Source organism: Brassica napus, chromosome A2 (assembly GCF_020379485.1).
Source record: "Brassica napus cultivar Da-Ae chromosome A2, Da-Ae, whole genome shotgun sequence".
Taxonomy (NCBI): Eukaryota; Viridiplantae; Streptophyta; class Magnoliopsida; order Brassicales; family Brassicaceae; genus Brassica; species Brassica napus.
In genome coordinates, this window is record NC_063435.1 from 11,484,303 (window position 1) to 11,498,565 (window position 14,263).

The 14,263-nt window shown below is 32.7% G+C and overlaps 2 protein-coding genes across 2 annotated transcripts; one reads left to right on the forward strand and one right to left on the reverse strand.

The window, feature by feature from the left end:
- Window positions 1–447: 447 nt before the first annotated feature.
- LOC106446190 (lipoxygenase 4, chloroplastic) lies at window positions 448–4,445 on the forward strand. Its single transcript, XM_013887882.3, has 6 exons — window positions 448–1,003; window positions 1,097–1,377; window positions 1,554–2,118; window positions 2,537–2,733; window positions 2,818–3,368; window positions 3,474–4,445. The coding sequence occupies exons 1-6, from the start codon at window positions 595–597 to the stop codon at window positions 4,228–4,230; spliced, it is 2,760 nt and encodes a 919-aa protein (XP_013743336.2). The 5' UTR covers window positions 448–594; the 3' UTR covers window positions 4,231–4,445.
- A 953-nt stretch (window positions 4,446–5,398) lies between these two features.
- Window positions 5,399–7,801, reverse strand: LOC106446191 (putative receptor-like protein kinase At1g72540). Its single transcript, XM_013887883.3, has 5 exons — window positions 7,220–7,801; window positions 6,992–7,127; window positions 6,764–6,900; window positions 6,254–6,377; window positions 5,399–6,166 (listed from the first exon to the last, which is right to left on the reverse strand). Exons 1-5 carry the CDS (start codon window positions 7,613–7,615, stop codon window positions 5,616–5,618), a joined length of 1,344 nt encoding a protein of 447 aa, XP_013743337.1. The 5' UTR covers window positions 7,616–7,801; the 3' UTR covers window positions 5,399–5,615.
- Between the last annotated feature and the right edge of the window lie 6,462 nt (window positions 7,802–14,263).

Sequence of the window (14,263 nt, forward strand, 5' to 3'; positions counted from 1 at the left end):
ATAATTTTTAACCAATAGAAATCCTATAAACACCATTATTTTTTAAAAATTTACAATTTTTTATTAAACCATATATTGAAAAAGTGAAAAATATATCTTTTTGAAATAATTCTTTTTTCTAGAATGTGGATTTTATGAAACTGAGAGAGTATAATTTAGGGGGTGAACTAAATGTTTACTCTCACTATGCTGAATACAGACTTTACACTTTCGTGACGCAAATCATTCTAAATTTCTAAATAATATGTTTCAAAAATATAAATTATCAGTAAAAATAAATGAAAAGTTTAAGCTGAACATGTCCGTATTATTCAGAAAATCTAAGACTTGTTTTTTAAAAATCAGCGTACTTAGGTAAACTATGAATATTCCAATTAAAAAAACGTGTGGACTGAGAATAAGCTTTCTCTCTCCCTAAGCTAAAGCATATAAATAGCTGTCGCCTGCACATTATTTGTAATCAGAACGCACTAACAAAAGCTCTCAACTTCTTCTTGAAAGCTTTAACCTTTTTCTGCAATCTCTTATCACTTCCAAGAAACAAAAACCCTCAGATTCAATCATTAGTTTGTACTAATTAAATTCATTTGTGGAATGGCTCTAGCTAAAGAGATAATGGGTTCTCGTCTCATCTTTGAGAGATCATCATCACTAGCTTCCTCTCCGTTTCAGTCTCGTCTCTCCATCAAGAAGAAGACACAGAGAACGCAATTATCTATCAATCCTTTTGACTTGAGCCCGATGAAAGCTGCTATCTCCGGCGGTGTCGTGGCGGCAATCAGCGAAGATTTGGTTAAAACGCTGCGTTTTAAAACACTTGGTAGAAACCAAGAAAATGAGGAGGTGGAGAAGGCGGTTCAATTTAAGGTGAGAGCAGTTGTAACGGTGAGGAACAAGAACAAAGAAGACTTTAAAGAGACTTTGGTTAAGCATTTAGATGCTTTTACCGACAAAATCGGTAGAAACGTTGTCTTGGAGCTTATCAGCATTCAAGTTGATCCAAGTAAGTTATAAGTTAAATTTTAATTTTTAATAATTTATTTATTTTTAGTATAGTTTTTGATTATTTTCTCCCCAAATAAATTTCTAAAAATAGAAACGAATGAGCCTAAGAAGAGTAAACCGGCGGTATTGAAAGATTGGTCAAAGAAATCAAATTCAAAAGCGGAGAAAGTCCATTACGCGGCGGAGTTCACGGTGGACTCGGCCTTTGGTTTGCCGGGAGCCATCACGGTGACTAACAAACACCAAAAAGAGTTCTTCCTTGAAAACATCACCATAGAAGGCTTTGCATGTGGCCCTGTTCACTTTCCATGTAACTCATGGGTCCAATCCCAAAATGACCATCCATCAAAACGTATTTTCTTCACTAATCAGGTAATTAATTAACTCCTAATCAAATACCATCAACAAAGCTGTTAAATGTGAATTTATTATTATACTATATCATATAGTAATATCATGGTGGGTCCAAAACTCGTCTTAATTAACTACCGTGACTTTCAACTACATACTTTGGTCTGAAAATTAAATGTGGTTATAAAATTGTGCAGCCTTATTTGCCTAGCGAGACACCGTCCGGTCTAAGAACATTAAGGGAGCAAGAGTTGGAAAATCTAAGAGGAAATGGTAAAGGAGAAAGAAAATTATCAGACAGAATCTACGACTTTGATGTTTACAACGACATAGGTAATCCCGACATATCAACAGAACTAGCCCGTCCGGTGTTTGGTGGTCGTGAGTTTCCTTACCCTAGACGCTGTCGAACCGGCCGGCGTTCCACAGATACCGACCTAGTGTCCGAGAGACGAGTAGAGAAACCATTGCCGATGTATGTGCCGCGAGATGAGCAGTTTGAGGAGTCTAAGAAGAACACTTTTGCTGCGTGTAGGCTTAAGGCGGTTTTACATAACCTTGTACCTTCACTGAAAGCTAGTATTTTGGCTGAGGACTTTGCTAACTTCGGTGAGATTGATAGTCTCTATAAAGAAGGCTTGCTTCTCAAGTTAGGGATTCAAGATGATATGTTCAAGAAGTTCCCTTTGCCTAAGATCGTCACTACCCTCCAAAAATCTAGCGAAGGGTTGCTCAGATACGATACTCCCAAAATAGTTTCAAGTAAGCACATTCATTTACTTCTAATAATATTTAGTTAAATCTTTTAATTTTATCATTAAGGCGTTTTTCTTTTTGATCTTTGGAGGTTCATTAGTTAACTTACACATGTGCCATCACCACATATTCACATGCCGCTTAATTATGAACTAATCGGAAAAAAATGTAGTTCTATGTACTTGACTATTTGGAACCAACACTGGAACTTCCTTGAATAAAGAAACATGCTTCACGTGCTTAATTCATTTATTTATTAATTCACCTAAAAGGTAATTTGGCTGGTAGTAGTTACATTAGTTTGAGCATATAATTCAATTAAAAGCGCGTTTCTGTTTATATTAATTCTATAAACTGTATACTTAGATCTTATAGCATAGTTTAGTTTATCTAATGGTTCTTTTTACCTTTAATGTTAATTTAGAGGATAAATACGCATGGCTTCGAGATGACGAGTTCGCACGCCAAGCCATAGCTGGGATCAACCCAGTCAATATAGAACGAGTCACGACTTATCCACCGGTCAGCAATCTTGACCGCGAGATCTACGGTTCACATCTAGACTCTGCTCTCACCGAAGACCACATCATCGGTCACCTTGACGGCTTGTCCGTACAACAAGTACGAATATATATCTAGATTACATAAACATAAAAGAAAACAATTTTGACTAAATCATTAATTCATTTTTAATTGAATTTTCAGGCGTTGGAGACGAACCGTTTGTTTATGGTGGACTACCACGACACATACTTACCATTTTTAGACCGAATCAACGCGTTGGATGGACGCAAGGCTTACGCGACTCGAACCATATTGTTCTTGACTCGTCTCGGTACACTTAAGCCTGTAGCCATCGAGCTAAGCCTCCCAAAGTCCAAGCGCGTTGTCACACCACCAATAGACGCAACCTCCCACTGGACGTGGCAGCTAGCCAAAGCCCATGTTGGGTCCAATGACGCTGGCGTCCACCAGCTTGTGAACCACTGGTTACGTACCCATGCGTGTTTGGAGCCGTTTATATTATCTGCTCATAGACAATTAAGCGCTCTGCACCCGATATACAAATTATTGGACCCTCACATGAGGTACACTCTAGAGATCAATGCCGTGGCTCGACAGACTTTGGTTAGCGCGGATGGTGTGATTGAGTCGTGCTTCACAGCTGGTCAGTACGGCCTGGAGATCAGTGCAGCTGCGTATAAGAATCAGTGGCGGTTTGATATGGAAGGCCTCCCTGCTGATCTCATCCGAAGGTAATGTCTCAATAAGTTGTTATAACATAGTATTAAACAAACTCTAGTGCACATAACACTATATTATATGATCTAACTATTTTTTATTTTTTATTTGATTTTCAGGGGAATGGCTGTTCCTGACCCAACACAACCACATGGGCTTAAACTACTTGTCGAAGATTACCCATACGCCAACGACGGTCTCTTGTTATGGTCAGCGATCCAAACCTGGGTCCGAACCTACGTGGAACGTTATTACCCAAACCCGAACCTAGTCAAAACCGACAAAGAGCTCCAAGCCTGGTACTCCGAGTCTATCAACGTAGGTCACGCCGATCACCGCGACGCCGACTGGTGGCCGGAGCTTTCCACCGTCGATGACCTCGTTTCCATCATCACTACCATAGTTTGGCTCGCCTCCGCACAACACGCAGCTCTCAATTTCGGACAGTACCCTTACGGAGGTTATGTCCCGAACCGACCACCGTTGATGAGACAGTTGATCCCCGACGAGTCAGAACCCGAGTTCGCTAGTTTTGTCGAGGATCCGCAAAAGTATTTTTTCTCTTCGTTGCCGAGTTTGCTGCAAACGACGAAGTTTATGGCGGTGGTTGATACTTTATCGACGCATTCGCCGGACGAAGAGTATATCGGGGAGAGACAGCAACCGTCCATTTGGACCGGAGATGCTGAGATTGTTGATGCGTTTTATGGATTCTCGGCGGAGATCGGTCGGATTGAACAAGAGATTGAGAAGAGGAATAAAGATCCTAGCCGTAGGAATAGGTGTGGGGCCGGAGTTTTGCCGTACGAGTTGATGGCTCCGAGTTCTGAACCGGGGGTCACGTGCAGAGGCGTACCTAATAGCGTATCGATTTAGAATAATTTTAATTTCAAATATAGGGAACCTATAAGTAAATAAATAGGTTTTTGAGACAAATAAAACTTGTTATAATTTATTAATTAATTTATTTTTTCTTGGATGCAATTGGTGTATGTCTCCAAGGATTTGCGAAAACTTTATTAGTTGATTATGTTGTAAAATTAAGTGTAAACATTAGTAACATTAATAAATTTAGTGTAAACATTAAGGTATTACAATTGTTGAACTTTAAATGAGATTTGTTAAAATTACTAATTTCTGATATTATTTTAAAATTTTATCACACTTTGCTGTTTTTTTTTGTAAGAATGTTTTGGTAAGGATAGTTATACAAATTAAAATTTATAGATATTAATCAATTAAGTTATAAGAAATGCAATATCATTTTAAGTAATATTATAAACTGTCTATAACGTTTTATAACATGTTTATAACGATAAATAAACTGATGATGATGTAAACTAATGGCACTACATGTTAGAGTAAACGAATGTTGGATTTTTCATGTTACTACGAAAACAAAAGATCCTAGATAAGACGACTGAAAAGGTTAAAGATAATATTTTATTTATTTTAATAGCAAGTGTATAAAGTTTGTTGTTGTTGAGCCAAAAAAAAAAAAAAAAAAAGATTTTCGTTTAAGATTTTTTTTAGCTCGGAAGAAAACACTTGATCCACAAGCAGGAGATTGACGTTCTGCTCTAACCATGATGAACCGCACCTGGATTAATTATCACTAGATAGTAGATCTCTAATTGTTTTCGATCTCACTAAAATGTTCCGCTTCTTTCTCTTCTTTAGCAAAATTGTCACTTTGACGATTCATTGCAGTTTCTATTACTGACATATAGAAGTAGACAAGCCCACCAAATGGCGGCTTTATTGTCCTTGTTTGTCAATCAGGACCATGTACAAAACTAGAGGAGACGTAAGCAACCACAGACTGAGACTGTGGTTTTTCTACACGTCATTGAGTGGGGTTTGGTGAGATTAAGAAGTCTTTCTTCATAACCAAGGTATGTAAACCTGTTTTGTCTGAAATTTGGAACATGCTTCCGTATGTATTCAGATTCATAGACATTGACAAGGAGAATGAGCCTACACCACTTAAACTCAGTTGGTGAACTACAGTCAATTCAGGATTTGATGTTTTAAGTCATTGTGATGAAAATATCCAAGTAGTACTGTCCCTTTTGAACACGCACACAATTGAAACTTACACATCTGAAGTTACAAAACTGAAAACTGACTGCTCAATATAGCTAACTTTTTAAGCTACGTTTCTATCACAACATCTGCACAATTTCATGAAATCCTATGGTATTTTCACTTATCTATACCTGTATAAAAAAAAACTAAATAATTATCTTTTGTGTGATTATTTACTCTACTCCCCCTTGGGTGTATAAACTGGTTCCTAGACTCTTGTACAAAGTAGTATCTGAATACACGGTCCGAGACCTCATTGCCTTGTGTTTACGTCTCTTCTTTCGACCTCCTTGATGTTTTGGACATACCTTTGCTTCCTCCTTCACGACTTTGACATCATCCTTACATTTGACGTCATGGACTTCGTTTGAACCTACAACTTGAACAATGTACACAAATGGCCCGTTTTGGATGTCTTTGAGGTCTAGAATTGGCTCCAGAGTCTTGACCACCGTGGTCATAGTGGGTCGCGACTTAGGGTTGTGGCTCAGGCACTGGTAAGCCAACTCAGCTGCTTTTCTGATGCCTTCAAAAGAGTATCTCCCTTCTAGACTTGGGTCTATGATCTGTTCTAGCTTGTTGTTATCCTTTAACATGGGTCTTGCCCATTCCACTAGCTTCCTCCCTCTCTGTGACCGGTACTTTTCCACTGCCTTTCTAGCTGTTAGCATCTCCAAAAGCACCACACCGAAACTGAACACGTCGCTCATAGTTGTCAAATGACCTGAAACGCACCAAGAAACATGTTAGCCAAGAGTGTGATGGCTATGTGCTTTATAACAAGTAGCCTTCACGTTATGCTTTTTATAACCTGCTGAGATGTATTCTGGAGCGGCATAGCCTTCTGTTCCCATCACACTTTTGGTAAAGTTTGAGTCTTCTGCCTCTGATCCATCTGTGGCTAAGCCGAAATCTGAAAGCTTGGAGCTGTAATCCTGTAAGTTTCAGATATAAGGTTTAAGTTATTTGACATGAGAAAAAAAAAATATATATACATGGAGAAATACCGCACGATAGCACTAAAACATGTCATATTCTTATCCTATAATAGTACATAAATTTTTCTTTCGAAATAGTATTAACTAAAAGTTAAAAAGATTTTTTTTTTATATTTGGATTTAGGTTTAATGATAAAAATAGAGGTATAATTAATGTATAGGTTATTTGGAATAATTTAGTTATTTATTCTTTAATTAATGCTGTTTTTGATATTTTTATGCGCTATTTTTGTTATAATTTTTTTATGCTATCTAAGGGATTTTACCATAGATATAAAGATATATTGAGATGCAAAAAGTATGAGGAGAAGCTTCTGAATTACCGAGCTCAAGAGGATGTTTGAAGGCTTAAAATCTCTGTAGATGACAGGTTTCTCTTCTTTGTGAAGGAACTCAAGGCCTTTTGCAGCACCAATCAGAATCTTCACTCTTGTTAACCAAGGCAAGGCTCCACCATACTCTGCATCGTACCAAACATTCACATACTGTTATTAATACTTCTCTCTATAACAATCATTTTTCAATTTTTTGGTATGATTTAGCCAACTCACTCTGAAATAGATGGTCTTCCAGATTGCCTCTTTCCATGTATTCATAAACTAGAAGCCTGTGATCATCCTCACAGCAGTATCCGATCAAGTTCACAAGATGTGGATGCTTCAACTGACCAAGGATTATAACTTCAGCCTGCATAATGTCCAAGAAACATTCTCATATGAGCTGAAATATAATATTTTAAATGTGATAAGTCAATATGCAGATGGAAAAAGAGTTAATACCAGCCACTCTCTATGGCCTTGTCCACCTTCTTGTTTCAAGGCTTTGACAGCAACAGGCTGAGATTTCAAACCAGTCTTGAGGCTATCATCAACAAACCCTTTGTAGACTTCCCCAAATCCTCCTTCACCGAGATAGTTATGCTTTGAGAAGCCTTGTGTGATCGTTTTGAGCTCTTCGTAGGTGAAGATGTGAATGTCTATGAGAAAAGAGTTTGAGAAGTCGTTGAGTGATATGGTTGAACTGCTGAAATCAGACAAGGATACTCTGCTTCGAACAGAGGTTTGTCTGGATAGCAGAAGAAGTTTTTCTTTTGATGGGTTTGTTGTTTTTGTCTTCTTGTTTGTGTTGTTGATGCAGCTTATAGGAAGACATATGTTCTTCCATGAAAATCTCATTGCTTTCTTCTGAGAGAAGTTATCTTTTTGTGTTACTTTGAGAAGATGTTGTCTCTCTATATTGTTTAACTGTTTTGTTTTGATGAATATATAGGAGATGATGAAAAACTTCTTTGAAAAGGACTATTTGAGATATTGGAGAGAGAGAGAGGAAGCGAGTGGTGAGATATTGGTGAAGACTCGCAAAAGTAAAGTCTGTAGTCTTAAAAAGACATCTATTAAGAGACATCAGCACTAAGCATAACTAATTGTGAATTAAAAGATATGCAAATGAGTAAGATTTTTCTTAGACTCAATTTTTGTTTGTATTTTCAGTTTCAAACTCTTATATTTGAAACAAAAGATAAACTCTATTTTATTAAGTTGCATAATTTCTTAAATACCAAAAAGAAACAAATGTTTTTGCCTTTTTGGTTGGTTATATGATAATTTGATATTAATTTTTTTTATAATAGATAGCTTAGTGTGTCATTATAATGTGCATAGGACACTTTCATAGGCAGTTCTAGATCCATTACAATTTTCTTTGACTATCTCAAGCCAGCTCATTCTTTTTATGCTAATTGGCTACTACAAACACTTGTTAGTTGTTAATGGAATGGTTGCATATGTATGATAAATTCATTTTCTTCTAGAAGGATGTTGCTTAAACATATATTCATTTTCATCTAGAAGAATGTTGCTTCTGCTAAGTTAACATAAATTCATTTTCTTCTAGAATGCTGCTTCTGCTAAGTAAACTATGTTAGTTCTCTCAATAATTATAGTCATTTGGATTGTTTTATGTCTCTTTCTCTCTTTGAAATTGGATATTTAGAATGTGTAATACAATACCTTTGGCTTTGCCACACCATTGACTTAAAACAATCGTATGGTATATTTTCTCCGTTAGGCTGAGTTGTTAAAAAGCAAAATGAGATTTTTTTATACCTTATTAAAAGTCGGTCAATTATGTTTTGTTATTTCATATTATTCGATTATCAATAGAAACAAATAGAACAGTTTGTTTTTAATAATTTCACCTATATCTCACAGATAAAGAAACTTATAGAAATATCAACGAATCATACTGCTCTGCCATTATTGTTTCACTCTTTTGGAAATCATATTAATCTGTTCTTGTCGTGTCATAAGTTCATAACTCATACATATATAACATCCTTTTTTAATTCATACACAACATACGGTTTGCATAATTGCATGCGCAAAAAATTCTGTTCAAATTTTGTTTGGCATTTTATTTTCTGAATCAAAATTAAAACTTTATGTTACTACGTGGTGGCCGTATGAGATAATACAACATATTCTTTTCCATTAAATACATGTTTATACGAAGCCAACGAAGATTAGCTTTTCGTTAAGGTCAATTTGCTCATTATCATTAATTTTTTTTTTAAACATTTTACAATATTTTGAGAGCGACAGGGCAACAAATTTATTGCCATTCTTGAAAATAATATCTACCATAGTTTTGATTTTCAAGTAATCTCTCATTTCTTCTACCTTGTAAAAATAGGGAAAATTCCATAAAAATACCCCAACTAAATTTCATTAAGCTTTTTAATATTCAATTTTTTTGCTACCCAATATAATACCCCAATTAATTAAAATATTCATTTTAATAAACAAATTTTAAAATTGTACTCCTTTTAATACCTAAACTTTGGTTATTTTAATTGAAAATACTAATAAGTTTCAAACGTAATTTAAAAATCTTCAAAATCCAAGAAAAAAATATTAATATTTTCATATTTTATTTAAATATTTAAGAAAGAAGGTAAATAAATTAGGGAGACCATTTTATAATTTAATTTTGAAGGAAAATAAATAAATTTGTTTTCTATTTTAGAAAACAAACTAAATTCAATATTTAAAACTTAAAACTTCTATGACAAAATTGAAGGTTATAAAAAATTTAGTTACTTTTATTTCTCAAATAGAAAATAAAATTATAACTTTTTAGATTATTTTGTAACTTTAGAGATTTTTTAAAAATTTTCGTTTGAAATCTACTAGTATTTTTAAATAAAATAAACAAATTTGGGTATTAAAATGGGCATTGTTTAAAATTTTGTATATTAAAATGAGCTAAATAATTAGTAGGATAACGAAAAAATTGGATATTAAACAGGTAACGAAAATATTTAAAACTTAAAACTTCTATTACAAAATTGAAGATTATAAAAAATTTAGTTACTTTTATTTCTCAAATAGAAAATAAAATTAGAACTTTTTAGATAATTTTGTAATTTTAGATATTTTTTAAAAAATTTTGTTTGAAATCTACTAGTATTTTAAATAAAATAAACAAATTTGGATATTAAAATGGGCATTTTAAAAAAATTTGTATATTAAAATGAGCTAAATAATTAGTTGGGATATTAAACGGGTAACGAAAAAAATTGGATATTAAAAATCTTACATAATTTAGTTGGGATATTTTTATGGAATTTGCCCTATAAAAATAATATCTACTAAGAGTTTTTATCTGATTTTAAAGATACTTGGAAATTTCATATATCTAAAAGTCGAAATATAGATGTGTGTAAAATATAGCTTTTATTATGTTTATCATGGAAAAAGTCTATATATACATCGAAAAAGGAAAAGCTATAGTGTGGTAATCGTTAGTGTTATTGTTTATAGAGAAATTGATACATCCTTTTGATCCAAAAAATTCAAACAAGGATGTGAACTGTAACACTCAAGTGACACATTTAGCACGTGACTTAGATATTTTTCAATTTCGACAAATTTTTGTATCCTATTATCATTTACATTTTTTCGCTTGGAATCATATTATCATCGTTACATACTCAGATATTTATAAATTGCATCTAGAGAAGTGGCAAAATACAATTATTTTACATATATCATATTATATATACGTGATAGTCAAACATATATTTTTGTTTAATGTAGATGGTATTGGTATGGTATATATGATTTCAAAATAATAATTGTAAATTAACCAAACTGAGCCAACTTAGTTGGTTTAACTAACTTGACCTGGAAATTCAAGTGGCACTAGATTTAACTATTGACTATATAAGGATTTCATTACAAAATAAATAATGTGAATGAGATCATTGCATTAATTAAATCAGACCGGCAAGTCATAATAGAAAAAAAAAGATGAATTGGATGACATTAATCGTATTTTCTTTCCACATGAATAGCCAAATGAATAAAAACTTATGTGTATACACGATTTAAAAAAATGAAGAGAGAATCATGAATCATTTCAGATGTTTCAATATAAGAGATCCCGATTTTGAAATATATGTGAAAAATAGGAACATATAATTAAATAAATATTCAGAAAGTGAGTTTTAAAAAAAAAACTTGAGGCAGCCGCAGACCCGCAGAGCGTGGTATAGCTTTTGACCTTGGTCCATTTTACATTGATATTCTAATGGAGCTGAGATAATCACGTTACGTGTATTTGTTTTTGTTTTTAGAAACTACTAAACTCGTTAAGTCCCTTTCTGTTTTAAATTCACGCGGCCAGAAATATATTTTTAAACTTCAACACATTCGTTCGTGCATACACACGTAAAAATGTACAAGTGCCGGAATAATCTTCTAAGCTTCATCATAGACCTTTTCAACTGTACATTAAAGTCAAAGCATCTAGAGTTGATCTAAAAGGATACCTAGAAAAGTAACTAAAAAATAGACTTAATTTTCTTAAAAGATAAAAATGGCTATTTGTTGTACATAAACAATAAGTAAATATAAATAAGAATTATTTTTTTCCAAATTAGAAAGAAACAAAAATTCATTCAAGAGTTACCTTGTAAAATTCAATTAGTTCGTTAGCCCTAAAGTTCTCTGCCTGACAGCAAGTGAGCAAGAGACTGGTATTAGAGTGTATAACACGCAGCCATCCTTCATTCTGTGTCACTCAAAGATGAGAAATTGTACCAGAAATTTCCAAAGGCAAATGCTATTAAATATAAACATTAAACTCATATAATACAGGAGAATCAATATGATTAAGAGACCTTTAAGAACAGAACTATAAGAATATAAATGATTAATCCTGGTCGTCTCTTAGCCGGGATTCTTAACTCATGATTTGACATTTTGTTTTTTAATTTTTCGGCTAAGAGACGGCATGATTAATGGGGAATTCTTAGGTTGAGGTTCTTAGCAGAATATAAGAAACCGTCTCTTAGCTATTTACTAAAAAAGGTAAGAACCCGCTCTTAAATATTATATCTTTTATTTAAGAGACGGTTCTTAGTTTTTCTTAAATTTTAACTAAGAAAAACTAAGAACCGTCTCTTTAATAAGAGATATAAGAGCATGTTTAATCGGGGGGGGAGATTTTTAGGTGGGGTTCTTAGCGGAATATAAGAAACCGTCTCTTACATTTTAACTAACAAAAACTAAGAACCGTCTCTTAACTGAAGCTAAGAACCTCCAGTTAAGAGACTAGGGTTAATGATGGTCTAACCGAGAGGGCACATGACACTATTTTGTTAAAACTTGACTAAAATAAAATAAAAGCATTCAAAATTTATGTTTCTCTGTTTACTTTTTAAGCATTTTCATGGACAAAAAAACATGGAAGTTCATTACATTAATCGAACTTTGGAGATACGACAAAAAAAAATGAGAGAGGTAGACACAATCCCACAACAAAAGGGAATAAAAAAATTAAATCTGCTCTCGAGTTGCTGCACGGGAAGAACTTACAATGCTTTGGTACGAGTAAACTACTTTGCTAAGGTACAACTGCATGTTTGAAAAAGAAGCAACCAAAGAAAAAGTAATCATTATCTGCAGTATGAATCTATATCAAGCTCTTAATAACATTGATCTGGTGGATGGTGACCACTGACCAGTACCGGCCCCGGGTACAAGCTGCACAAGCTTGTGCTTCCGGCCCTACATAAAATATATAATTTTTCAGCCTTAAAATATCACAAATTTTTTATAGCATAATTGGTTTACACCTGAATTTAGAGTGCTTCAGGTGAGAGGTTTGAATCTCTGGAGCCCCTTTTTTTTAGTTACTTGATAACAGGTCCAATATTCTGTTTTTGCTTCCAGCCCTTTATTTTTACGGGCCGGGCCTGGGTGACAACGAACCTTGTTGCATGTTAAGAGCATCTCCAAAAGATACTATATAATTTCGAATATGAAGTTTTATGCTTTTCAAAAAGAAATTTTAAAACTTCAAATTTGAAGTTTTGAGAAGTGAAATTATATATTGAAGTTTCACTACCCAAAACTTCAAATTTGAAGTTTCATATTTTTATTTGCATTTTCGTCCATACAATTACACATCACATTTATGATTCATAAATATTTTTTTGTTTATTGTTTAATACTTATAAAAATTATATCTCATAAATATTTTAAGTTTTGTTTACAAAATTTAAGTTTACACATAAAATTAAATAAAACTTTAAAATAAGATTTTAAATATTTAAAACTAAATTTAGATAACAACAGTATACAAAAGAAACTTAACAAAAAAAACTTTAAAAAAATTACATGAAGACATAACTATTACACAAATTTAAATATTACAACAACACTAATAGTCAAGTAAGTTTGATCCGGAATTTTCAAAATTTTCAAAATATTGTCCAGTTTTTTTTGTGTAACTGAAGATGGTTGTTGTTGTTGATGATGATGTATTTTCGTACAATTCTTTCTTGTTCATATTGAATATATTCACGAGTATTAATATCATCGATAAAAGTTAGTCTTTTAGCAATATTTTATGTTTTTCTTTTATTTTCTTGTTCTAATCTAATGTATTTACAAGTATTAATATCACCCGATTTCAATAATTTTTGTCTTTAATCTAGAAATTAAAATGAAGAGAGTCATTTTTACTTCGAAATGCACTAGTATATCATATATGCATTACGAAAATCATTTTATGGAATAATATGGTCTTTTGCTTGAAGTTTAATATTAATTAAGTTATTTTATTTTAAAATTTATATTTTAATATAATATTTTATTAATTAATATTATTGTAATATATTTATATATGTGCTAGTTATTTACAAGAGTTTTGTGAATTCAAATTAGTTATGATAAATATAAGGACCATATTATAAAATACAAATAGTTTTGAAGTTGAGTTTGAAGTTTTGCTTTTGGAGAAGAACACCTTTAAACTTTAAATATAGAGTTTTGGAAACTTCAAAATAGAGTTTTTTTTGGAGATAGAGCATCTCCAATGGTAAACTTCATTTTTTTCTTCAAAATATGAAGATCTTCAAAAAATGAAGAAGCATGTTCTCCAATAGTTTTCTTCATTTTTTTCTTCAACAAGGAATATTCCAAATATATTCATTTTCTGTTTTATCTTTATTTATCAAAAACATTTTTTACTTTCACTAATTTACTAATTTTACCCAATTATTTTGCTTAAAAATATTTCTCCACAATTGCTAATTAGTATTAAATAAACATTATCATACAATATAATTAGTACACATAACATAAATAAATAACACAAGAACACTACATTTTATAAGGAAGCATGAGATGTATATTTTTCCACATGTGATCAATTAAATTGTTCTGAAGAGTGAAATGAGCTTCTTGATCTTTAATTCTTCTAAATCGAGCTAAAAATTCTTGAAAACGAATATTATCATGCTCTTCGATATTAAC